This window comes from Pollachius pollachius, assembly GCF_949987615.1.
Source record: "Pollachius pollachius genome assembly, chromosome: 19".
NCBI lineage: Eukaryota > Metazoa > Chordata > Actinopteri > Gadiformes > Gadidae > Pollachius > Pollachius pollachius.
In genome coordinates this window covers 16,057,145-16,082,339 of record NC_136952.1, presented here as the reverse complement: position 1 = coordinate 16,082,339, position 25,195 = coordinate 16,057,145, and the positions used below count along the sequence as shown (strand labels likewise).

The 25,195-nt window shown below is 45.5% G+C and overlaps 2 protein-coding genes across 2 annotated transcripts; both read left to right on the top strand.

Annotated features, from left to right (window-relative positions):
- Positions 1-297: 297 nt before the first annotated feature.
- Positions 298-21,297, top strand: nhlrc2 (NHL repeat containing 2). Its single transcript, XM_079756543.1, has 12 exons — positions 298-468; positions 956-1,108; positions 7,241-7,290; positions 8,090-8,507; positions 9,402-9,523; positions 9,930-10,059; positions 12,366-12,459; positions 14,119-14,350; positions 15,644-15,766; positions 15,908-16,117; positions 18,401-18,626; positions 19,707-21,297. The coding sequence occupies exons 1-12, from the start codon at positions 306-308 to the stop codon at positions 19,991-19,993; spliced, it is 2,208 nt and encodes a 735-aa protein (XP_079612669.1). The 5' UTR covers positions 298-305; the 3' UTR covers positions 19,994-21,297.
- A 2,677-nt stretch (positions 21,298-23,974) lies between these two features.
- adrb1 (adrenoceptor beta 1) lies at positions 23,975-25,195 on the top strand (the record flags this gene model as incomplete). Its single annotated transcript, XM_079757524.1, has 1 exon — positions 23,975-25,195. One exon carries the CDS (start codon positions 23,975-23,977, stop codon positions 25,193-25,195), a length of 1,221 nt encoding a protein of 406 aa, XP_079613650.1.

The window sequence follows — 25,195 nt, the reverse complement described above, 5'->3', positions numbered from 1 at the left end:
TAAGACGGTAATTACACGATCAAAACATTTGCGCCACTGAGCGACTGTCAAAGGTAAATACAGGAAGTGAACAGCATAACCACTTTCGTCACAATTTTAACTTTTGTCAATTATTGAATCAAAAATAAAACTAAAAATAATGACAATTAAATTCAGTACAAATAATCAAGCTTTCAAATCTAGAAACAACGTTTTTTTTGTTGTCCTGTGTAAAATTTAATCGGATATCTTTATTTTAGCGAAATCACAGAGTTGAATCACTGTAATGTCTCTACCCGCCCTGCTCCTCTTCTGGTAGTGAGACGATGGCGTCCCAGACCAGTCTGTCTGATCTGTTTCCTCTCCAGACCCAGCTCGACACCGCCCTGACGGAGGCCACAACTCAAACAGAGAAAGAAAAGATCGTCTATGAGTATCTGAATAAGTTAGAAGAGAGTGGAGACCTGAAGATATCCGATTTCCAGCCAGGTAGGAGACCACAACAAGACCGCTGGCTACTCACAACAACAGTGCTGCTCATGGGTGACAGTAAACATATAGGCTAGTGGACTCTGGATCACAGTGGACTTCATCAACTTATTTAAATTTATACAATATATAACATAATATAGTTATTTTATATTATAGTGACTCCTGTGTGCATACTTTGTGTTCAAAGTTTCGTTCCCTTAGTCAACTTTATCAACAGTGTGGATTGCCCCACTGTCATGCAGCTTCAAAACAGCATAACCAAATACTTTGGTTTTGGGTTAACTTTTGATTGCAGCACATATCCGTAGCTTTCACATAAAAAAAAACAACCTCTGGTTGTGTTTGTTCCGACATAAAAATTACATAATTATGTTCCAGCACATCACTATCTTCGTTGTCTAAGGGTAAATAAAATGCACCAATGCACCAATGCATCAATGAGATGTTAATCCCCTGTGTACCCCCCCCCCCCCCCTCTCTGCAGGCCTGGAATGGTTGAACACAGAGGGGCCGCTTTCTTTGGAGAAGGAGCTGTCCGGGAAGGTGGTGGTCCTGGACTTCTTCACGTACTGCTGCATCAACTGCATGCACATCCTGCCTGACCTGCACCGCCTGGAGAACACTCACTCTGTCACGGGTAGGTCAGGGTTAACTTCATCACCATTTGCCCTATTTCAGATTATTTTCCTGAAACTAACATACCCAAAGTTAGGGTATATCTCCACAACTGCAAAGGCTTGAATATGTTATCTTGGTACAAAAAGGAATATAGATTGTTGTGCAAGTGAAATATCCAATGAGGTGGTTAGAGTGAATAATGCGACAACACAGCATAAGTGGAAGATTGTATTTCGCCGGAAATAAATGTCATGTTTCACATTGAATTCCACCTAGTGAACAATCAGTTGTAAACCCTATAGTGCTATGTGGCCATAGCACAACATCAGATGAGTACCTGGGTCAATATTTGATGCCAATAAAGTGAGGTAGAGCAAAGATGGAGAGGTTTTAGTAGAGGTAGGTTTAGGCAAAATCTTGAAATATATCAATGAATCCAATGCAAAAATTGACTGTATAAACTTTGAGGCACAAACAGGTAGATATCTTGAAAACCCATTGTACAATTTTGAAACTTGACCCCTCTATTGAAAGGTCAGGACGATTAGAATAGAATGACTCAAAGCCAAACAATCGCAATTGCAGCATATGGCCACCAGGTGTCTCATTGAAGGCAATTTACCTATTTCCTCTGAAACCACCTCTTCTATTCAATTATTGTAAACACCATGTTCAGTTGCAAAATATTGCATGATCTTGGATTGTCTGTGCAGGTGGTTTATGCGATCAAACACAAATTTGATGACAAAAAGTATTTTGTTGAGCTAACAATGGTCATGATAGACCAACAGTTGAGAATCTATATTTCTAGAGCAGGGGTCGGAAACCCTAGGCACGCGTGCCACCACTGGCACGGGGCAGCATAATCTTTGGCACACTTGGAAAAAAATGTTTTTTTATTTTTTTTATTATTATTATTAAAAAAATTCACAGCGCAATGCGGCAGCATAATCATTGCTACCATTTTTTTTTTGCACTTTATTCTGTTTTGGGCATTTCCTCCCAGTGCAAATATGTTTAAATCAGTTACAGAAAGCAGTGTTCTGAAATGGGATCAATTAATAGTTTTTAAACCTATGTTGTGAGTAATAGAGAAGAAAATATTTAAAATATTGTTGCAAGTGGCCTGTATGCATTGCCTTCACATGGTTTTGCAAAGCTGTACATGTCTTAAAGATATTGATGTGGATGGTTCCAACATTCTCATTTTTTACATTTCTCACAGTGCAAATATGTTTTTTGAATGAGTTTCTGAATGTTTCTGATATTTAGTTGTAATTTGTAAGCCCATGTTGCAAATATAACAACCCAAAAAACATTTAAAATGTTGATGCATAATTGTGGACTATATGGAAATAGTACAATTCCAGGTCTGGAAATGTTTTTGGTCGCTGTGTCAAATTCAGCTTAATTTTTAATATATTGTTGCTTAAGGCATACTCATTAACGAGAAAATGTATAACAACCCAAAAAACATTTAAAATGCTAATGCATGATTGTGGACTATATGGAAATAGTACAATTCCAGGTCTTCTGGAAATGTTTTTGGTCGCTGTGTCATAATTCAGCTTAACTTTTAATATATTGTTGCTTAAGGCACACTCATTAACGAGAAAATGTCAAACTGGCACTGCATGTTGAAAAGGTTGCTGACCCCTGTTTTAGAGTGTTCTGCTTCCTCATGTGTTTATATGCCTTAAGATTTTTTTGCAAATGGGTGAGAGGGGCTTTACCAACAGGATTGTACAGTTCAGCCAAACGCACACTTTCTTTAGTCCCAAAAATTTTAGACAACCTTTTCTTGGAATCATGTTCTCTATTAATTCATAAATAAATACATTTTATACATTTATTTCTGAAAACTCAAACTTTGTTTTGTCAATCATACCTGTATACCTGCACGGTAGTTATGTGTCCATAACTACCTGTACCAACCACTAAATTAGCCAACCTTGGCTCCATTGGTCATCCATTGGTTGCTTCGTGTCAGGTGACGCTTCACTGTTGGCTGTTACTGTGCAGGGGTTTTGTGTTTGATATCATCGAGGGCACTCTGTGTTCTATAAAGCGTCACTGGAATGTGTGTTCACACAAGCATTTGCACCCAGTGACCCAGAGGGTATAGAACAGCAGCCGGCGTCTCCTCCAGGCCCCCTGAGGAACTCTTTACCTCTGCTGCAAAGTGAACCCGCTAGCATATATTGAATCTCTCATTAAGGCCACTTTGTAACCCTGCACCTCCCCCATGGTTATTATAATACCTCGTTAACTCAAAGCACACTTTGGCGGTTTGATTGAAAGTGATAGTGGTATGGTTTTGTAATGAGTTCATCGTGTCTCCATAGTACTGAACTCACCTCCTGTAATGTCGTTCATTCTGCAAGATATTGACGGTATAATCAACAAACAATGAATGTTAAAGAAAAACATGAAGTAACCAATAGACCATAAACTAAACAAATGTATTGTTTCATTTGTATTCAAAATGCAGATAATAGCACACACAGCCAGTTACGCACAATGAAACAATCACATAAATACGCTGACAAATTGAAGTCTACAATTGTATACAATGTTTGAATAGAGCCATATTGCACCAACAATAAATAAAGCATTGAGCATCGTATTGTAATCCCGTAACATGGCGAAGGACTGGGCGAATGCCACTATCCGTAATCTCTTTAAAATGGGCCCCTGAGGCAATATCATAGCTCTGTCTTCTGTCCAGTCGCCACACACACACACACACACACACACACACACACACACACACAAACACACACACACACACAAACACACACACACACACACACACACACACACACACACACACACACACGTACGCCCCAGCCAGCATTCTTACACTAGATGACACCTACACGTCACATTTATATCAAGACACCGACACACCACAAACACACTGGCTAGCACACTTACACATAAAGACAGACACAACATTTCCACACACCAACGAACATGTTCCTGCTGATACACTTAAAGATCAAGACATACACACCGTTTAAACAAAGAATCGTACAGGCGTCATGTACACTAAGACCCTTACACACCATAGACATTTACACACTATCACACACATACAGCATACACTACATCCAATGCACATACACACCCACAGCAAAATATACGCAGAACACACAGTAAGGACACGTAAGCAGCTAGCAGGCACAGCAACACTAAACATTATCTAGCGTTATCTTTGGCACAACTGCCGGTACATTCTGTTTGCTGCTGTGCCCAATGAGGTGTGAGAGCCATGTTCACCCCATCACAACCCAAGCACCCTGCCCTCATCTCCTTACCCCAGCATCCTCCCAATCTGTGCTGGTACTAAGCCTGCTGGCTGAGTTTTACAGGAAGCAAATAGTAACGCAGTATGGCGGTGTTGGCACTTTCTTTCTGACGGCGTCAGTGTTGCCTAGCGCTATTTCGGATTTACTCAAATAAGTGACGTGTATCCTCTATTCATGATTTTGTCTGTGGTACCGGCTGCACAAAGAGAATGTTAGGTTGGAGAATAATATAATAATAAGTCCCTTATAACCTCAGCACTTTTGCATTTATCTATTTGTGTATCTGTGTACCATATCGATTAGACTCTGCTTGTGTAGTAATAATAGAGTGGATTTTTAAGTTAAAATGAAAATTGAACCCTCCCTAAAGTTGTATGTTTCAAAAGCATGACAATGGCAGACACACTCTTGCTGAAGTCTGTACCCAACTTGTAAGCCTGACAGCAGGAACAATAGCACACACATATTCATACAATAACACAGTCTTTCCCAAAGACAGGGTCGCGACCCACATGTGGGTCGTGGGAGATTTTAATTGGGCCGCCAAATGAATGTAAATAAAAATATATATTTTGACACATTAACATTTAAAAAAACTTTCAACAAGAAGCATATTTTTGATAGTACTGAATGTTTGTATTCTGATAATTTTACCTATAACATTGAATCTAGTTGAAAGGCTAATATACATTGTGTTTGTTTTACTGATGAGAGGAAATAAGAACAAGGAGATGTTAACTCCGCCTAATTGCATTTCTTTGGTCTCATTTATAAAGTATTTAATATGTGTATTATGTTTTCAATAACAAGTGCATAAAACAAAGTTGTGATTCATCTCTTCGAAATGGCTGGTTTAAGTTCATATATAAGGGGATGCAGAATTGGCAGTGAGAACGTTCAGGAATGTTAATTTATGCACAAATTTGTTCTCCTCATGATTTTATAGATAAGGCCTATTGTGTATTGGGTCACGATGGTTTGTAATTTAAAAAAAATGGGTCCCCAGAAAAAAAGGTTTGGGAAACACTGTACAAACAGACTCGTATGATTAATAGTAAAAAAATTACTTTATAGCCGTTTTCAGACATGTCTCCCGCATTATTTTCGATAATTGGATCAGGAGGACTGTAACTGTTATTATGTTATGTTGCCCACTCAGACTTTAGTTCAACAAAACAACGACGTAGGGTGATCCAATATCATTCAAGATCTTTGGTTGGATAGGGGTATAATTTAATATGGGGGATGAATTGAACAAATGAGTTGCACTCTTGGTCTGTAAGTTTTGTGGCTGAGTTTCAAAGCTCTGTTCTTTGTAGGAGCAGCACTCGGACAGTACTACCTCATTTTGGTATTATATAACTCAAAATGGATGGTAAATTGAATGCATTTATATAAAGAGACACACATGTCAAATAAGATAGATATTTAATAAAGAATCCATATACACAAGCCTTTACATTGTAAATAGAATGAAAATGTACACTTGAGAGTAGACATTATTCAAAGATTCTGGTGCATTATTGAAACTAGGTAGATTAAGATGAATAAGTAGGGGGGATGGGAACAATGCATGGAATATGAAGCTCTCCTTAGTAACCCCGTTGCATAAGGTTTGCCCGTCTAGGGGCACTTATGTAAGGCTTGCCGCCTTCAACGGGCACACACACAGACCCAGACACACAGTCTGATCAATCTGACTCCTTGTGTCCATAACTAAAGTGAGCCTGCTGTTTTGATAGGACTGATGGATTCTTTTGAAAAGCCGACTGGAGGTTTAGGGCAGCCCCCAAGGATCACAGAGCTCACTTGTGCTCTGTGCAAATCAGGGGAGATTTGTCGAATATCTCCCCTGTTGCTTCTGTTGGGATGTCATGGATCCTGTTTTCAGAGATGAGTGGGCAGTATTTGTATGGCTCTTTTTTTGTCCCCATGGCCGCTCAGAGAGATTTTTAATTTTCTTTTCGATATACTATCTGATTGATTTCCTTTGTGCCTTCTGTGGAGAGGACAGTGGGTTGAATAAAAGAGAGGGCATCATGACATCTAGCATAGGGTTTAGTTGGGTATCAAAACTGTATCAAAACGCCTGGGTTAGCGAACTGGCAGTTGCAGCCACTTTGCCGTTGTGTTTTTGTATATTTATTTGCTCTCTGCACAAAAAAAATGCAAGCCTTGTATGTACTCACATTGTCCCTCAACGTTACATTTCACTCCTCTTCTGCCTCCCATTCCTTTTCCTTTTTTCCTCCTTCTCTTCCTACTCTCCCTCTTTTCCATCATCTCCTTTCTCTTTTCTCTTCATCCTTCTTCTCCTTCATCCACCTCCTCCTCTTCCTTTTTGAAGTTAGCCATTTTACAGTCACATGAACTGTTGAACTGACAACTCATGTTCCTTCCAGTGTGGGGAAATCTACCAGACAAGCGATTGTTTATTACCCAGGCTTTTTTTACCTGCCAAAGGGTCAAATGTAATATAGTCAATGAAAAAATGCAAATAATTGTATGAATTATATACATGTTTCCTCCGAAGAAAGGTTTCCTTTGGTATATTTGCAAAGTAAAAAAAAGACGTTTATTTGTTATTTTACGTTTGTTATTAAAGTATAAATTTGTTCACTTTCCAGTATCACAGCTGAGTTCCAATATTTCTTTATCAGATAATTGTTTGAACAGGGAGGGAATATATACTCATGAGTTGTCAAAGTGGGCAGTTAAATTTTTAGCATTTTTTTTATCAAACTTTTAAATCACTCTGCTAACGTTTGTTTATCCTGCTTGTCTCCCCATCTATCCACTGGTTTGTCCTATTGTCCATACACTGGGATACCCACCTCTAGATGGACTGGTTATTGTGGGTGTACACTCCGCCAAGTTCCCAAATGAAAAGGTAAGTGTCCGATTTGTCGTGAGCCATGAATGTAAAACCAGTTTCAATGATACTTTACCTAAACCCACGCTGGATACTTGAAAATAACAGCACTATTTTAAAGCTTTAGATCCTTGTTTTTTTGCGTGTTATTTTGCTATCTGCACAAAAAATGTGCAAGCCTTGTATGTACTGACATTGTCCCTCGACATTACATTTCACTCCTCTTCTTCCTCCTATTCCTTCTCCTCCTTTTTTTCCTCCTCCTCTTCTTATTCCCCCTCTTACTTTTCAACTCCTTCACCTCCGCCTTCATCCTTACTCTTCCTCTATTTCCTGTCTCCTGCTAACCGTCCTTCTCCCCTTCCTTTTTTTCAACTCCTTCCCCTCAACCTCACCCTGCATCCTTCCTCCTCCTCCTCCCCCTGCTCCTACACCTCCTCCTCCTGCTCCTACACCTCCTCCTCCTCCTCCTCCTCCTCCCCCTGCTCCTCCACCTCCTCCTCCTACTCCTCCTCCTCCTCCCCCTGCTCCTCCCCCTCCCCCTGCTCCTCCACCTCCTCCCCCTGCTCCTCCTCCCCCTGCTCCTCCTCCTCCTCCCCCTGCTCCTCCCCCTCCCCCTGCTCCTCCAACTCCTCCCCCTGCTCCTCCTCCCCCTGCTCCTCCTCCTCCTCCTCCCCCTGCTCCTCCCCCTCCCCCTGCTCCTCCACCTCCTCCCCCTGCTCCTCCTCCCCCTGCTCCTCCTCCTCCTCCTCCCCCTGCTCCTCCCCCTCCTCCCCACCTCCTCCTCCTCCTGCTCCTTCTCCTGCTCCTCCTCCAGGTGCTGGAAAATGTGCGCAGCGCCGTGCTGCGCTACGACATCCGCCACCCGGTGGTCAACGACGGCGAGGCGCGGTTGTGGAGCGACCTGGAGGTGACCTGCTGGCCCACCCTGGTGCTGCTGGGGCCCCGGGGGAACCTGCTCTTCTCCCTGGTGGGCGAGGGCCACCGCCAGCGGCTGCCCCTCCTGGCGGACACGGCCCTGCGGTACTACCGTGAGCGCGGGCTGCTGACGCCGCAGGGCTTGGGGCTGAAGCTGTACCGGGACTCCCTGCCGCCCACGCTCCTCTCCTTCCCGGGGAAGGTTGCCGTGGACGACGGCGGCGACCATGATGGGAAGAGGCTGGCCATCGCCGATACCGGGCACCACCGGATCCTGGTGGTGTCGTCCACGGGGAGGCTGCTGCACACCGTGGGAGGTAGGGGGTCAGAGGCAGGGGTCAGGGGGTTGGGGTCACTCCAGACATCCTGGTAGAGGCCTGAAAACGACAGGGTCCGTCTTTTCAAGAATGTCCAAAGAAATATGTACGGTACATGATGTACTTTTGTTAGTTTTCTTTTATAAAGACAAAATGTAGACAGGTTATTTATGTATAAGGAGATATTTTAATTGGTGCCAAAAAGCATCTGTCTAGCAGTAGACATAGATTCCTGAATCAAGGTTAATCCTGAAGGCTTGGGGCTGTGACGACACAGCAGTGCTCTTCCAGATGCCTTCCATACTCGTGTTCTTTTGGATGCTTGCCTTCCTTTAACTGCTTTTTGTTCAGTCTGATCCTGCTGTCAAAGAATTTCTTCGATAGCACCTTTGTTGTAAGTTTTGTATCACATATGCAACAACATATGGAGATAAGCCTAATTATAAATTCAAGTTAGTTCATGTCCAGTTAATGTTGTCACAGCATTTTCTGTTTTTGCAAACGCGCTGGGCTGTGCTGTGTGTCAGCTGTGTGCATGCGGTCGTTGACTGAACCGATAATGCCCTGAAGGCTTCATAACAGCAGAGGGCCGGTTATGTAGTCGTTTTTATCAATGGGAAGTGTTTTGCTGACTGCTTTTGCATAACTGAGCGCCTTGTGTCCCCGGGTTGCAAACTCATTAAACTCAAAAAAAGCCCCCCAACGTAATTGTATGTTTAGATATAGATGTTTTATGGTTGACTTGACACAGTAGAAAGGCGATTCACACTGCTCTGGTTACTCTGGCCTTCAACAAAGAGGCCGCACAGTGCAGTGCGCCCCGCAGGTCATCGATGTGATTGCCACCCTAATCCCTCATGCTTCTGGGTGCCGCTCACATCTGCGATGTCACAGGTCCGGAGAGCGGGTGGCGGGACGGCGATCTGTCGGAGGCGACCTTCTATGCACCGCAGGGCGTGGCCATGAGGGGCGACCTGGTGTATGTGGCAGACACCGAGAACCACCTGATCCGCAAGGTCAGCCAATAAGCAGCCTCCTGAACTCGAGTTAGTGGTTCCCAACCACTGGGTTGAGAGCCCACTCTGGGACTCCTTATTTGCATATGGGGGTCCTTGGAGATTGCTGACATACAAGCTATATATATTTATGCATTTTCATTTCAAAAATAAATAGCTTTAAGATTTTTTTTAGATAACATAAGATGGTACTTAATCACCTAATATGGCATGTCACATTAGAACAGTAGAAGGGTAGTTCATACAGGTGGTCCTGTATGAACGGACAGACTGCCGTATGAGACGTAGCCATGTGGGAATTACTACGTACCACTTACTGTGAGGCTTGTGCATACCTTCTAAGGGCCGTTGATATAACAGGCAGATGACGGTGGGTTATAACAATGTGTCTGTGTGTGTGTTCTAGATTGACCTGTTGACGGGGAGAGTCACCACCATAGCTGGGGACGGCACTCAGGGAACCGACAAAGAAGGCGGAGCCATGGGACCCCAACAGCCAATCAGCTCTCCTTGGGATGTGTGCCTGGGAACCGCGGGTAAGACATGAACAATTTGTTTAGATTATTTATTTACTTATTCAATGATATATATAATTACATCATATCATCATATACAATTCCTATGGAATAGAGAGGCATTTTAGAGAGGGTAGCAAAGGTTTTGTGATGTTTTGATAGGCTTTTTAATTTATTATTATACTGTTAGTGTCAAGTGATTAGTTTTGGTATGGTTATAAGTAAGCATAAAGATAATAATAACAAGGATGTTGACATTTTCTCACTCTCATGATCCTCAATTTAAGTCAGAACATGATTCAGGCAAACTGACTAGTTAAATGTGAGCTAAACAGCACTTATGTTGACCTTGTGGTTATTATAAGGTTTTTCACAAAATGTATGAAAAACCTACGATTCTTTGCCACCAGCTACAGAAAGCGTATAAAATGCAGAAAATAAATACATGAAATATGTATAAGACATACACAATATGATTTGCCACAGTTGAGATCTACATCAATGCCATCAATGTATGCTATATTATTTAAACTATGCATTATTGACCCATTCTACATGATAAGAGTTTAATTGTGTCTCATCGCATGGATCGTGGTGTGACTTGGAAACACAAGCGCATTAACGGAAAACACAAAGGGCATCTTTTATTGACAGGGGACTATTATTATTTACTCAAACAGTGAATATTGTGGATAAACCACAGGACAATAAAGGACAATAGCCTCACATTGGAATCCATTAAAACTTTTCAAGAACTTTCCTCTTCAAAATGTCAAGGCTAGGCAAAGCTATCCACATTCTACACTGAATGCCTGCAGTATATAATAATAGTCCGCCGGCAATAGGGTCGGATTTTTTTCATTTAAGTTTTGGCCTTTGCATTACTGTTTTGGCTTTTGCGTTTGTGTTCTGGCTTTTGCCTTTGTCTTTCAGAGTTTGTGTTTCCCATTAATGCGCTAGTGTTTTGGGAATTTGGGAAGCCTTTTTGGATACGTTGTTTGCTCAACAACGGCTCGAGCACCGTACTTAGTCCCACAAAACGAATGGGAACCACTGATCTGATATTGAAAGGTTAAAATCATACACTAGAAAAAAGTTGGAGCTTGCATCCAACTCCTATAAGATCACAGTCCACTCCTTCAGAAGAGCCGATCGTCTCAAATGCAGCCTGAGACCAAGATGACCGATATCGGTCCCCAATCGGTCGTCGTTCCCATGAATGCTAGCCGACTGTTAGCACGATCGCAATCTGCGCTTAAAGACAAATTGCTGGTTTTTTTAATTAATTTTTCTTTTTTGTTTAAATGGAGTCTTAGACTTATGAACTGAAAGTGGCTGATGTGGTCTTCAAAGCTTTAAAAAGGGATTAAAAGACAAAAGGATTTTTTTTTTCACTCGCTAACTTCTTTTTCACTCGTCCATTTAGCTTTGGGAAAGAGGAAAAGAGCCGTCAGAATTATAAGGTGCCCACTCTCCTCAGGATCTTTTGGTCATGTCGTATGAAAGTAATTATTAATCTTATATTGCAATCTCCTGCTCCTGATTTAACCTCAAAGCAAGCGGAACGGCTGATATTAAGCTTTTATTATTTTGACCCAGGGCAAGTCCCTTTTTTTCATTATATTTTAATGTTCGGGAGTCTTATCAGTCTGTTGTTACTCAGCAGTATTGGGGGGGGTGAGGGGGGGGGGGGCAGCCGTGACTGTTTTCTTTATCAGTCTGTTAAAAGCTTGTGTAAGACTTGGTATCAACAAACGCTGTCTCTGTTCACTGTGTTCGTCACCGCGGTCATCTGCTCTCTCTCGCTCTCTTTCTCTTTCTTTGTTTTATAAATATATATTGCAATGAACAAAACAAAAACAGATGCCTCATTGCCTAAGTGTAACCTTTATTTGTGTTGGCCTTGATCGTTGTAGATTGTTGAATGTCTTACTTTGAATTCAAATGTGTGTACGGATTTTGAACCATCAAATCAATCGATCCCAGGCGCTGCATGTGGTGTATGAGGTTTCATTACTGCCAATACGGCACTCTTCCACATCGGAGACCCTTTTGCGGAAGTTACTCATGACGTTCTATCCGGGATATTACCGCACGGTAACATGGCACTGATGACTTATGTGTCTGAAGTCATTCATAGGCTTGGTTGAATCCAGTCAGTCTGAATGGATGACATAACAACTTCAATCCACCTTCAGCATGGACTCACTCTGTGTGTCTGTATTTGTGTGTGTTGGTGTGTGTGTGTGTTATTTTTGTGTTTATTTTGTGTGTGTAATATATTTTTTTTCTGTGCCTTTGTGTGTGTTTGGTGCGTGTGTGTTCAGGCGGTATGGAGTGGAACGTGCTGTGGGTTGCCATGGCAGGCTGCCACCAGATCTGGGCTCTGTTCCTGGAGGACGGAGCGCTGCCAAAGGGAAGGTGGGAGACCAGACGCTTCACACCCCATAATAACCCCGCTCAGTGCAGCTCGGCTGGGCCCTGCGTCCCTAAACCCGTTTGATTCATTATTAACCCGTTTGTTTTTTTAGGTTCATGTTGTTCTGTCCGAAAGTCCGTTATTCAGAGGGCTTCCTGACCGCTCCCTTCTCAGTGACATTGATCTGAAGGCACTTAATTAGTTCAGATTAAATTGAGCAGATTAATCTATCTGCTGATTGACTAATTAGTACAAACGTCAAGCTAATTAGCAGCCGCTCCAGAAACGTTGGATACAATTCATCCCTCATACGTTGTACATTATTTCTCTGTTCCAATCGAGTTTGGTCAGTAGAACGATCCAATGATCACCCGTCTCCTTGGTAGATGTTGCTACTCACTGAATCAAATTTCCCCATTAATTATAACGATTATAATACAGGAAATTCAGCTGGCAAGCCCACTACACAATGTAGTGTGATGTGGGATGGCAAAGTGATTGATTTGTGGAAGAAAAGAAATGTCAGAAGATCCCGATCCTTCTTATTACTTGAGCTATCGGGCCCCTGCATTAACGAAAGACGGAGAGAGAAGCAGACCGTACGAGCCCCTCCCTAACGAGGGGGTCCACTCAGAACTGTCAGGGGTTGATAGGGTGGGTGGGCGTTTTGCTAATCATCTGTTGAGTAGAAGACGTAGGCGGGTGCCACTCATCGGTGGGACGTTGTTGTTCAGGCACAATGGGTCCCCCCCCAATCACTGCCTGATGACAATATGATTCGCACAGACCTTAATCCTTAAGAGGGCTTTTGTTTTTTTAGTCCCAATGGAAACACAAACACACGTTTTGGTTTTATTGTCATCGTCGTGAGGATGCGCCGCACACGGGGAACGAGGCTCCAAACTGTACTAGTACCCTGTATATATACTGTGTACTGTGCAGGCGGGGGAAAATACTAGAGAAGTAAAGGTACATTTGAGGTGATTTCGGGTCATTAAGGAGCAGGTTAGAGCATCTTGCTCGAGGAGGCCTCCAGGTAGACTGCAGACACTGGGCTCTGAACCAAGAACCTTGTGTCAGCACAGTGTCCCATCACAAATCCTACTCTGCACACTGTACTATATTGTACTCCTACTCTAGTCTGCATGCTTGTCTATATTGTACTGTATTGTACACGCTCGCTATATGTTCTAAACTGTACTATAGCATATACACTGTAGAGTAGAACTGTCCGGTTCTATAATGCACTAAACTGAATATAAACTGTACTGCACTGGTGTGCTCTGTACTGGTGCGTTCTACTGTACAGTATATACACTATACAGTAGGACTACTAAGTACTACAATATACAACATACATACACTATACCAACAATTATTCGGCGAAGGCGAAGTGAATAGTGGGGAATAGCCCCCACTATTCACGGAGCTTGAGGTGAATAATTGGTATAGTATATGCTACAGCACTCCAAAAATGAGCAAGATAACACTTTTTACCGGGATTTATTTGTTTACATTAGCGAACAAAGCAAGATATTTTGCGATGAAAACAATATCCTGAGAGTGAGATTGCAGTAGGACTATACTCTAGCATGCAGTAGAACTGCACTGTACCACAGTATAGTTGTGTAGCCCCCTCACCTCTGTTTCCCCCCCTCCAGCCCATCCAAGGCGGGGACGTGTGTGCGCTGGGCGGGCAGCGGCAGTGAGGAGAACCGCAACAACTCGTACCCCCACAAGGCGGGCTTCGCCCAGCCTTCGGGCCTGGCGCTGGCCCCCCGGGGCCCCTGGAGCTGCCTGTTCGTGGCCGACAGCGAGAGCAGCAGCGTGCGCACCGTGGCCCTGGGGGACGGGGCCGTGAAGGCGCTGGTCGGGGGGGAGCGGGACCCCATGGTGGGTGAGGGTTCTATTTGGGGGGGAGGGACCCCATGTTGGGTGGGTGAGAGTTCTATTGGGGGTGGGGGGGGATTTATGTTTATGATTAGGTTCTTTAGCTTTATAAATGCAGCGCGACTTATCAAGGGAGCACTGAGGAAAGTGAGGGCCTGCAGTGGATGTGGGAGTTCTGGTGCTGTACAAAGCAACCTTTGTTTGGGTGTGTTTTCTGGTTTTGTAACACTTCATTTTGGTTTGTGTTTCGGTTTGGTTTTGGTTTTGCAACCGTTTGTTCTGGTTTGGTTTTGGTTTTGTAACCGTTTGGTCTTGGTTTTGGTTTTGAAGTGCCTAATTTGCGGGTTTACCTTTGTGGTTGTTTGTGGTTTGTGTTCAGGTCATGAATTCGTATTGGTTTGATTGTGATTTGGTCGTGGCTGGTGAGTCTGATTGTCAGGGGGAGAGAGTGAGGGAGATGGAGAGAGCTCCAGCTCCATCGAGGAGATTAGAGAACAGTAGACATGCAAGCAGTTGGACTGACTTGAAGAGAGCAGAACCTGGCAGAGAGCAGAACGCCAGCAGGCCAACTGGCGAGGTTAGGGAAACAGACTCCTGCGATAACACTGTAGGAATGAACGAAAGAAACAATCACAACAAGGCGGGCTGCCGTGGGAACTTGTCAAGTCGTAGAATAACAAGACCACTGTATAACAAGCCCCTCAGCTCCACTGGAGACGGTGAGCAATGCGGCTAATGAGCCGTTTTGTTTGTTAAATCGGCAGGGAAACGCTTCAATTGTCAATGCTAGCAAACGCTAGATTAAACTTGTCCCTCCTATATGAGGACGTGGTTTTTTGTACGTGGAGTTTTCAATGTACAAAGAAGCGGTTTGGGACTCCCCTTGTGGAGAACCCGATGGTGACACGATTCAGCCTTTGTAGCGTAAGCCCAGATTTAGAAAAGACGGAAATGTTTTCCCTGGTCAATTCCGGGCAGGGTAGGAGGGGAATTCCTGGCAAATCAATTTGCATAAGAATGGAACTATAATCCTAGGCTATGTAAAGGAAATGCTTTATTTCATCTCCATAACACCATTTTATATTAATTCATTATATTGTTACAAATATTATTTAATCTATTATGTATTAATTAATATTTGGCTTAATTACAATTTTGTTCCCCTCATTCCAACTCCCTCTCCTCAATCTTCCATCCCTCCCTCTCTTTCTCCCTCTCTCCATCCCATCCTCTCCTCCCCCCCCTCACTCTCCTCCCCCCTGCCTCCCTCTCCTCCCCCCATGATCCCTCCTCCAGAACCTGTTTGCGTTCGGGGACGTGGATGGGAAGGCGGTGGACGCCAAGCTGCAGCACCCGCTGGGTGTGGCCTGGGCGCCGCAGCGCAGCCTGCTGTACGTGGCCGATTCCTACAACCACAAGGTAGCCCCGCCGCACACTATGAGTCACACACCAAGTAAAGCTGCCCTTTAGCACGACGTATTACACACATCTTCAAGCTTCCAATTTGTCTGTGTGTGTGTGTATGTGTCTGTGTGTGTGTGTGTGTCTGTGTGTGTCCAGATTAAGGTGGTGGACCCCAAGAGCCGGCAGTGCCGGACCCTCGCGGGGACCGGGCAGTGTGGGAACCAGGTGGGGCCGGCGTTCTCCGAGTCGTGCTTCAACGAGCCGGGGGGCCTGTGTGTCGGGCCGGGGGGGCGGGTGCTCTACGTCGCCGACACCAACAACCACCGTATCACCATGCTGGACCTGGACACACACACACTCTCCCTGGTGGGTTCATGTGGTTCTGTGTGTGTGAGGGAATGGTTTTAAACATCTTTCCCTTAGCGCTACTCGCTCAGTACTATCCTCAGTCTGCCCAGTTGGGGTTTCTCAAAATAGACTGAAAAAATATTTATAATCATTTGCCTACTGCGCTTGTTTTTAGTGTTTTGTTTCCTTTTTTATTGTTTTTAGCATTTTCCGTACGCGTTTAATGTCCGTTTTCCCCAATCTGTCTGCATGTGTATTGTTTGTGTGTGTCCTGTAAAATAATCCGTACAGCACTTTGGCACTAACCTTCTCATTTATAAAACATAGGATCCATATTAAAAGTGTACGTGCGCTCCAAAGCAAAAAATGGCATGCGCACAAAAGAATCCGGACTTATAAAACACGGCCTATGCACACCTGCAGGCAATTTTCCCTTTGTAAATCACAGTCCACCTGGAACTGTGCGCACGTGGATCAGCCTCGTGTTCTGCTGCCTCCATGTCCCAATCCAACTGTTAATGGAAAAGGGAAAGCACCACATGAATGTGGCTGCGTATCCATGAGCCAGCTGATCAATGGTACGTTATGGTGAGCCATGTTCACCACCCAGAGAAGGTTGTTTATGTAACTGAGGTTCTTGTGGGTGGAGGATGGAAAGCAAATGTTGCTTGCTGGCCACGGCGGCGTGGTCCCAAACAAAAGAAAAGGCAGCTGCTGCTGGGCTGAGCGCTGTGCCCGCGACAGACAGGACAGGCGACTTCACTGCAGCGATGTTACACCAGAAAGTGCTATATTATCTGTCCAGTCACTCACTCATCTTCAAGCGCTTATCTGGGGTCGGGGCGTGGGGGCAGCAGCTCTAGCAGGGGACACCAGGGGTCTGAAAAGGATATTAGCGCTATGTTGTGAATTTCTTTGGAGCTATTTGATGCTCATAATCAAAGTAATACTAGACTTCTACAAAGGATGTCAATCTCTGCACTCCGGGGATGGGGAAAATGATGTTAGGATAGTGCTGAGGAAATATGGAACCGACTTTGGGTTACGATTCAAGCTTAGGTTTCGGCCAAAGCAGTGTCTTCTCCAATTGAAAGGTGCTGAGTAGCTATGGCTCAGTAAACGCGCAAGTACAAATAACACTGATTGTTAGAATTGTTATAATGCCGTGGATCTAAAATTTGCATTTGATATTGAGTTGAGTTAAATGTGGATGAGGCAACATTATACAAGGACATCTCATCCATTAACCAGTCCCTCCAGAAAAATGCGGCATTCTTTTGTGATTGTTGCGGCCAAAAATCCTTGATTATGCGGCACGTTTTCTTAAAAAATGCGATGAAATATGCGGCATATTTATGCAATTTTATACGATGAAATTGCGGGAACTTGCAAAAATTGCGGGAACTTGCGAAAAAATGCGGGAGCTTGCGAAAAATGCAGCTTTTTGATGACGTTCACGTCGCGTAATTATGTCACTTCATAACGTTCCCATGGCAACAGGGGGAAATGGCTACTCTTGTGTGAAGTAAACGCAACATTTTTCAACTTTCTGCTAAGATATATGTGAGTTTTTTGCAACGAAAATGCGGAGATTATGAAATCATGCAAGCCCCGCATATTTTGCGCGGAAATTGGCAATTTATGCGGTGAAAGTGCGGCATATTTGAAAAAATGCGGCCCCGCATGAATATGCGAACTTTGGCTTATTATGCGTTGAATTATGCGATCGCATAATCGCGTTTTTCTGGAGGGACTGATTAACATACACACACACACGGACACATACACACGCGCACACACACACACACACACACACACACACACACTTTAACACTAAGTAAAGTGCTTTGGGTACCTAGAGAAGTGCTATAGAAATCCAATACATTATGCGTGATTTTGAATGAATTATAATAACTGGCTTTCAATTTACTACCTCACCATCTGCATCTCCAATGTTTATGTACGCATGGGTCAGAGTTAACGTACAGGAGACCAGGTTCAAGATTGTTTTTATATATAACACATTTTGCATGGGAAGTGGCCGTCTCCTCTTTCGGGCCCGTTTTGTGTGCAAGCAACCGTTATAAATAACACCCTGTTTCTTTTTTAATGGCGCTTTATAAATAAAGTTCACTTTAAACTTGAAGCATCCAATCACAGCCTTCCTGGTGATCATGCCCCGCCCTTATAACCTGTAAATGCATCATAACCTGAGGCGGAGCTAGCACCTCTGTCCGTCCCTCACTCTGACTCATCCGGAGTGGACGCTCCCCACCCTAACCCTGCATCCCTCCTCTCCAGTTCCCCATCTCCCTTCCTGACGTCACCGACTCTGGGCCCCAGCGTGCCCAGTCCGGAGCTCCAAGCACCAGAGCCCCCACGCTGCCCAAATCGGCCCCCCACATCAAGCTTGCCCCGGTGGAGGTGGCCCTGGGGCAGAGGCTCACCCTCGAGCTCAGCCTGGAGCTACCGGAGGGGGCCAAGCCCACCGAGGACGCCCCCAGCTTCTGGAGGCTGTCTGCTGAAGGTGAGTCCGGGACCCCACGTCAGGGAGAATGAAGGGGGCTAGGTTCTCGGTGGATTCTAGATTTGGTGTAAATTCAGAATGGTATTAAAATGCAACTTTTGGTTTGGGTACAAGCTTAATGTATTGAGTAATGCATCAACTATGATAGTAAAGTGAATCACGATCGTTGGTTAAAGTTGTATGCTTTAAAGACACGGTATTCTAAGATACCAAACTTCCTAAGAGATACAGATAAGTAATTAACCCTTTGGAGGTGACTGTCGGTAAACAATGACGTGGAAAAGCTCCTCCAACATTGTTTCACCTTCACACTAGACAGACGCATTGCATGCAGCCTGATACACTGCCAAATGAAAAGCCCCTTTCACCCTCCAGATCTTGGCAAAGATTTACTAGCAGAAGGACGATTCAATAAATGACAATAAATAAATACGAAACCAAAGGGCTTTAGTGTTTTAATGTCCTCATGACATGTGATGCTACACATGCTAGCCTAACGTTAGCCTCATAACTACGTCACCCTGGGGGTTCATCTCTTCTTGGACCACATTTTGAGAACGCAATACATATTTTCTCTTTTAGTTTATATCATAAACATTTATAAATTAACTAACTTCCCCCAAACATCCATCCACCAAGAAGGCCAACCCTGGAAGTTGTACCTCACCTGCAGCATTCTGTATTCCACTCTGAATAGGCCTTCAGTTTAGAGGTGTGAGGGCAGGGCCGAACACAGGTGTGTCTCATGCTGTTAACCATGAAGCTGCATGGATATCAGTGGTCCTTATTAACGGGATGGGCTTCACTTGTGTTCACCCGACCATCAAACATCTGTGATGAAGGCCTATTCAATTCAAGTCAGACTGTGCAGAAAGACAGTCGGATCCCGTCCCAATGGTTTCAGAAGAGGATCAGGAGGATTAGTCAGAATTATGACTTTTTTAAATTCAGAATTCTGAGTTTAATCTCAGAATTATGACTTTAAACTCTCTTTAAACCCTAAATAAAATTCCCATGTGGCCCTAATCCCCTTCAACACAATGGTAAAGAGGGTGCTCATCTGCTTTCCCCGTCTCCTAGGTAACGAGTGGCTGCTGGAGGGCCAGTCCCTGGGCGGCGGCATTGTGGACGTGGCGGCCCCTGTGTCGGTGTCCCCGCGGCTGCCCCGCGCCCCCCCGCCGGGGGTGGATCCTGACCTCACCCCCTCCCTCACCCTCAGTGTGTGGGTGTACTTCTGCGTGGCGGCGGGCGGCGCCTGCATGATGAAGGCCGCCTCCTTCTGCCAGCCGCTACACCTCCTCCCCGCCCGACCCGGGGAGGAGGTGGGAGAGGCGGTCACCGTGGCGATGACGCACGCCTTGTTGTAAAAGGTTCTCGCTTTGTCTCGGTGTCCCGCTATCTTTGTCCCTGACTTTGTCTCGCTCTCTCTCTCCCTCTCTCCCTCTCTCTGACTCTCTCTCTCTCTCTCTCTCCCTCCCTCTCTCTCTCTCTCTCTGACTCTGTTTCTCTTGCTCTCTCCCTCTCTCTCTCATTTTCTCACCCTGACTCTCTCTCTCTCCGTCTGGTCTTGCCTGTTGATTTTTCATGATATCATTGTTTTTCTGTCCGTCTCTCTTCAGAATATTTATGAAGTCTGACGATAAATCTGTACGAACCCTGATAATCCGTATGAACCCTGATAATATCACCAGGAATTTTGGTGCACCATGTAATGCCAAGTCGATAGAATCTGTCTGTGTCTTTCACCCTCGTTTAACCAGCCTGATACAATTATACCAAACTGTCATGAATCACCTTTTCATCATTAACCAGCGTCACCGTTGGACGTCATCAGCAGCTTACAGTGTCAAACCTGCTCACCTGTCGAACGGGAGCGATCTATAAAACTATTGTGCTCTCTGTAACTCTATAAATCCGTCCTAAGGGTGTAAAAGGACAAAAATGATAATAGAATTGACAATAGGTATTTTATTTAATGTACGTTATGCAACTCTATAAGTCTTCCATAAGTTGTAAATTAATATATTATATGATTGGGTATCACGGTAGCTAAGTAAAGTATGTAGGTCTTAATTTGCCTAATAGGCTTACGAACTTGTCAGCTTTAACTGGAGATGTCTGGGATTTCCGCCCGCATGCTTTAAACGCTCCTAAAACATGTTTGCCGTCATGTGTCCTTGAGTTTAATATTACGGTGTACAAACAGTGTTGTTCTTGTTGTTTTTGTGCAGCGGTTTGAACAGGGGTTGAGCACAACGCACACGTTTTGCATTGTACTCGCCACTGTTGAAACTGAAAGCACCGGTCCAGCGGATCAACAGTGTGATGCCCATGGGCGCTACGTCAGCCAATAACGACTATGGAGTGCCACGCAACGTAAAGTTTGCTCTTCCGTTCTTTTGTACGATGTCTAATCCTTTTGTGTGTTTTTTAAATTTTTTATTATTTTGTCCGCTAAACGTTCATGTTGTCATGGGGACTGCGCTGCAGCCATTTTGCGTTTATATTCTAATTACGCCTCCGGCACGAAATCCCAACTGTAGGATTCCCTGCACGGTACAAGTGCCTTGGATGACGATGCGTGTGCGCGCGCATGTGTTGTGCTAGATGGAAACAAAAATGTCTCAATAATGGTTTTAAAAGCAATAAAAAAGTAAGTGTTTCCATGTTGGATGTGATGTCTCATTCCGTCCGTTAGCGAGGTGGGGGTGTTGTTTCTCCTGGGATTGTTTGTTTCCCAACCGTTTCTCTTCCTCTCCAACGCCTCACTACTTCAGCGCCTCCCTCCATTTTCCATCTCTAATAGTGTGCTGTTAGCGATAGCAATGGAGCAATGCATTTTTAATGGAGTGTATTTAACTTTACCGCTGGTTGGCTAATGATAGGTAGGTCACACACACGTGGCGGGAACACTGGAGGGGGATGATTTAGGTAGGTGTGTGTGTGTCTGAAGGGGGGGGGGAGGGTCCACGTGGTGCTTGTTATCTGGCTGATCAGCCCTGAAGGCACAGTGGCACCACAGGTCTGCAGCAAGACGCCCGCAGCCCAGACAGCATCTCTGCTCTCCACATGTACGCCATGTGTCTCAAGAGTCATTAATGTCTCCCTTGGCTCTCGGTATTGTAGACTTTATCATCTACATTTCTACTTATGTAGTATTTAAGTATATAGACATATTGAGTCATTGTATTATTGTTTTTATCAATCAATTGCATTGTTCCAGTTCAGAATCTGATGAAACCTTTAAAAAAACAAAACCTATAGATAGTTAAAGACACATTATTAAAGCTAGGGTCTGCAATTTGGGGAAACCAGGCGGGGAATAAGCCCTCCCCACCATTCTGGCCTCCCTCTAAAGCTACTCCCCAAAAACATATGAATAGCTCGCTAGCTTTAGCCATTGGTCTGCCTAGCCTTGTGGGAGACTCAACTCCTGCGTAATGAGTGCAGGGGCAGTGGTTGGTTGAAAGACAGGTATGCATCCAATCATTTAATTTGGGCCGAATGAGGCCTTCGACAGCCACAGACACCAGCTTTTAAACGGTTAACGGACTACATTGATTTTCTAACCAGTGGCCACTGAAGCGCTTTTCAATATTGCCTCACATTCACCCACTCATGCCCATATTCACACACCAATGGCGGTGTCAGCCAGCTTATCTGGAGCAGCCAAGGTGAGGTGTCTTGCTCAGCGACACCTCGACACTCAGCTAGGAGGAACCGGGGATCGAACAGGCAACCTTCCGGTTACCAGCCAACCCGTTCTACCTCCTGAACCACATGCCGCCCAGTGAGAGAAGTCTTGACATCCCTGTGGCCTGATCTTTTCTCCTCTATCCAGGGAGAGGGTTCTACTCCGGCCCACCTGCCATCCACTCTCCTCTATCCCACGAGGGCCAGGGCTTCAGCGGTGAGAGCTCCTGTTTTAGGATCATGGAGGGTACTGGAGGTGAGAGTCTAAAACCCAGCACTGCCTGTGGAGAGCAGAGAGAGCGAGGGGGTTAAGCTGGCACATGGAGAGGCTCCACCTCCATAGATAAAGTGCAGGTCTAAACATAGCCCAGGCACCATGAGGACACACTTATGGTCGTTTTTGGCAAAGATGAATTTCAAAAATCCATGATTCAGCTATGATCTAATATCCTGAGGCAAAATGGTCAATTCTTTCTCTCTCTCTTTCTCTCCCTCCCCAACGTTCTCTCTCCCCCCCAACCCCCTGTTTACGTTTACATTGGGTCATTTCGCAAAGTCTTGCGACTTACAAGGGTCCATATTTTTGCATATTCATGGTCTGTTGCTCTCTGCTGCTGGAAGCACCGAGCCGCTCATCAAACGGCAGGAGGTCACAGGTCACAGGGATTCACCTGAGTAATTAGGGACGTTACATAGTGGTTCTCTGTGGCTCTCAGTTTCTCTAGGGTAAACGTCGGTCTTCTGGTTGGGTTTGTTCTTCTGGGATTGGTTTTAAGAGCCAACCTCCAACCTCGAGGTCAGAGATGGAATTTCCCACATCTATGTGATGGCAAAATAAACCTAGTACATATTAAGGTATTATGAATAGGCAAGAAAACAGATTACAGACCATCTATATGCAACTCTCATTCATATCCCGATATTGTGTGTGTCTGTGTGTGTGTGTGTGTGTGTGTGTGTAAAAGTTATCTCATATTAAATAGTATTTCTTAATATGATAAAATAATTGAATGTGTCCATAGGCCTAGGCTATATGTTTCCATTTTTTGATTGTTGATTGTTTCATAAAACACACCAGTGGAAAGGATTTTTTTTTCATGGACTGAAAATGCTCTTGGCTTCTCTTTAGTGTTTGGAGTAGGTTTTTGTTGTATGTTTGCATGCAGTACAACATTTTAAAGGGTGACTTTATGAATTTAAAGTGACACTTAGGACTTGCAGGTAGCTTTTTGTAAGCAGAGCAGTGCGTAAAACAGGTGCTTGTAGGTCTAAGGCCACCAGAAAACCTCGATATGACCTTATCAAGCGGAAAATGTTCGTACAAACTCCGTTCGTTGTTATTAGCCTGAATGGCGAAGGAGTTCGAGCTGTCCTGCTCGGGCTCGTTGTTCAAAGATCCAACTGACACGGCGGCTCGCGCATTGGCTCTGAAGTGCACTGACGTCACTGCGGCTTATAATGTCCCGGAGCGGCTCACGGGAGGAAGAAGAGCACGAAAGCGCAAGAGTGGCTCCAGATGGAGCTGGCGCGCGCTGGGAGTAGCAGCAGCACCATCAGCACCATCGGAGCTCGCGGACGCACGGCGCCGACGGCGGAGCAACGCTCGCTTGCCTTGATGTCCTCGCGCTGCCTTCACACACACAGCGCGAACCGTCATGGGGGAGGGTGGTCTCACGCAACTCGCCAATTTTCCCAATGACACTGAACCCGTGACGGCAGCGACCGATGATGCCGGTGCCGCGGCTGCCGGCGCGTCGGAGCGCTGGGCGGCGGGGATGAGTTTGCTCATGGGCTCCATCGTCCTGACCATCGTGTTCGGCAACATCATGGTCATCGTGGCCATCGCGCGCAACCAGCGGCTGCAGACGCTCACCAACGTGTTCATTGTGTCCCTCGCGAGCGCCGACCTCATCATGGGTCTGCTGGTGGTGCCGTTCGGCGCCGCGCTCGAGGTGCGCGGTGCGTGGTTCTACGGCTCCTTCTTCTGCGAGTTCTGGATCTCGGTGGACGTCCTGTGCGTCACGGCAAGCATCGAGACGCTGTGCGTGATCGCCATAGACCGCTACGTGGCCATCACGGCGCCCTTTCGCTACCAGAGCCTGCTGACCAAGGCGCGCGCAAAGGCGGTTGTGTGCGCCGTGTGGGGCATCTCCGCCATGGTGTCCTTCCTGCCCGTGCTGATGCACTGGTCCCGGGACCGCGTGGACACCGCGTGCTACGAGGACCCCGAGTGCTGCGACTTCATCACCAACCCCGCGTACGCCATCTCGTCGTCCGTCATCTCCTTCTACATCCCGCTCACCGTCATGATCTTCGTGTACGCGCGCGTGTACCGTGAGGCGAAGAACCAGCTGCGGAAGATCGACAAGTGCGAGGGCCGCTTCCTGAGCGCGCTGCAGGGCAGCACGGTGTCCGCCGCCGCGTGCAAGTCCAGCAAGAAGCGGCCGTCCAAGATGCTCGCGTTGCGCGAGCAGAAGGCGCTTAAGACGCTGGGCATCATCATGGGCACGTTCACGCTGTGCTGGCTGCCCTTCTTCATCGTCAACGTGGTGCGCGTGTTCTGCGCGGAGGTGGTCAACAAGAACCTCTTCGTGTTCTTCAACTGGCTGGGCTATGTCAACTCGGCGTTCAACCCCATCATCTACTGCCGGAGTCCGGACTTCCGGAAGGCGTTTAAGCGGCTGCTGTGCTGCCCGAGACAGGTGGACCGGCGACTGCACATCAGCTCGTGCGACCTGTCGCGCTGCTCCGTGGGATTAGTGAACACGCTCGTGCCCAACACGCTGGAGATGTGGTCGGACTGTCACGCGCTGGACAACAGCGACAGCAGCTGCGAGGGAGGCGGGAAGCTTTCCCGCTCCGAGTCGCAGCTATAA

Coding starts and splice junctions, on each gene's coding strand:
- nhlrc2 (XM_079756543.1), top strand. CDS start 306: ATGGCGTCCCAGACCAGTCTGTCTGATCTGTTTCCTCTCCAGACCCAG. Junction 1,109..7,240: donor GAACACTCACTCTGTCACGG/GTAGGTCAGGGT, acceptor ACCCACCTCTAG/ATGGACTGGTTATTGTGGGT. Junction 15,767..15,907: donor CCGATTCCTACAACCACAAG/GTAGCCCCGCCG, acceptor GTGTGTGTCCAG/ATTAAGGTGGTGGACCCCAA.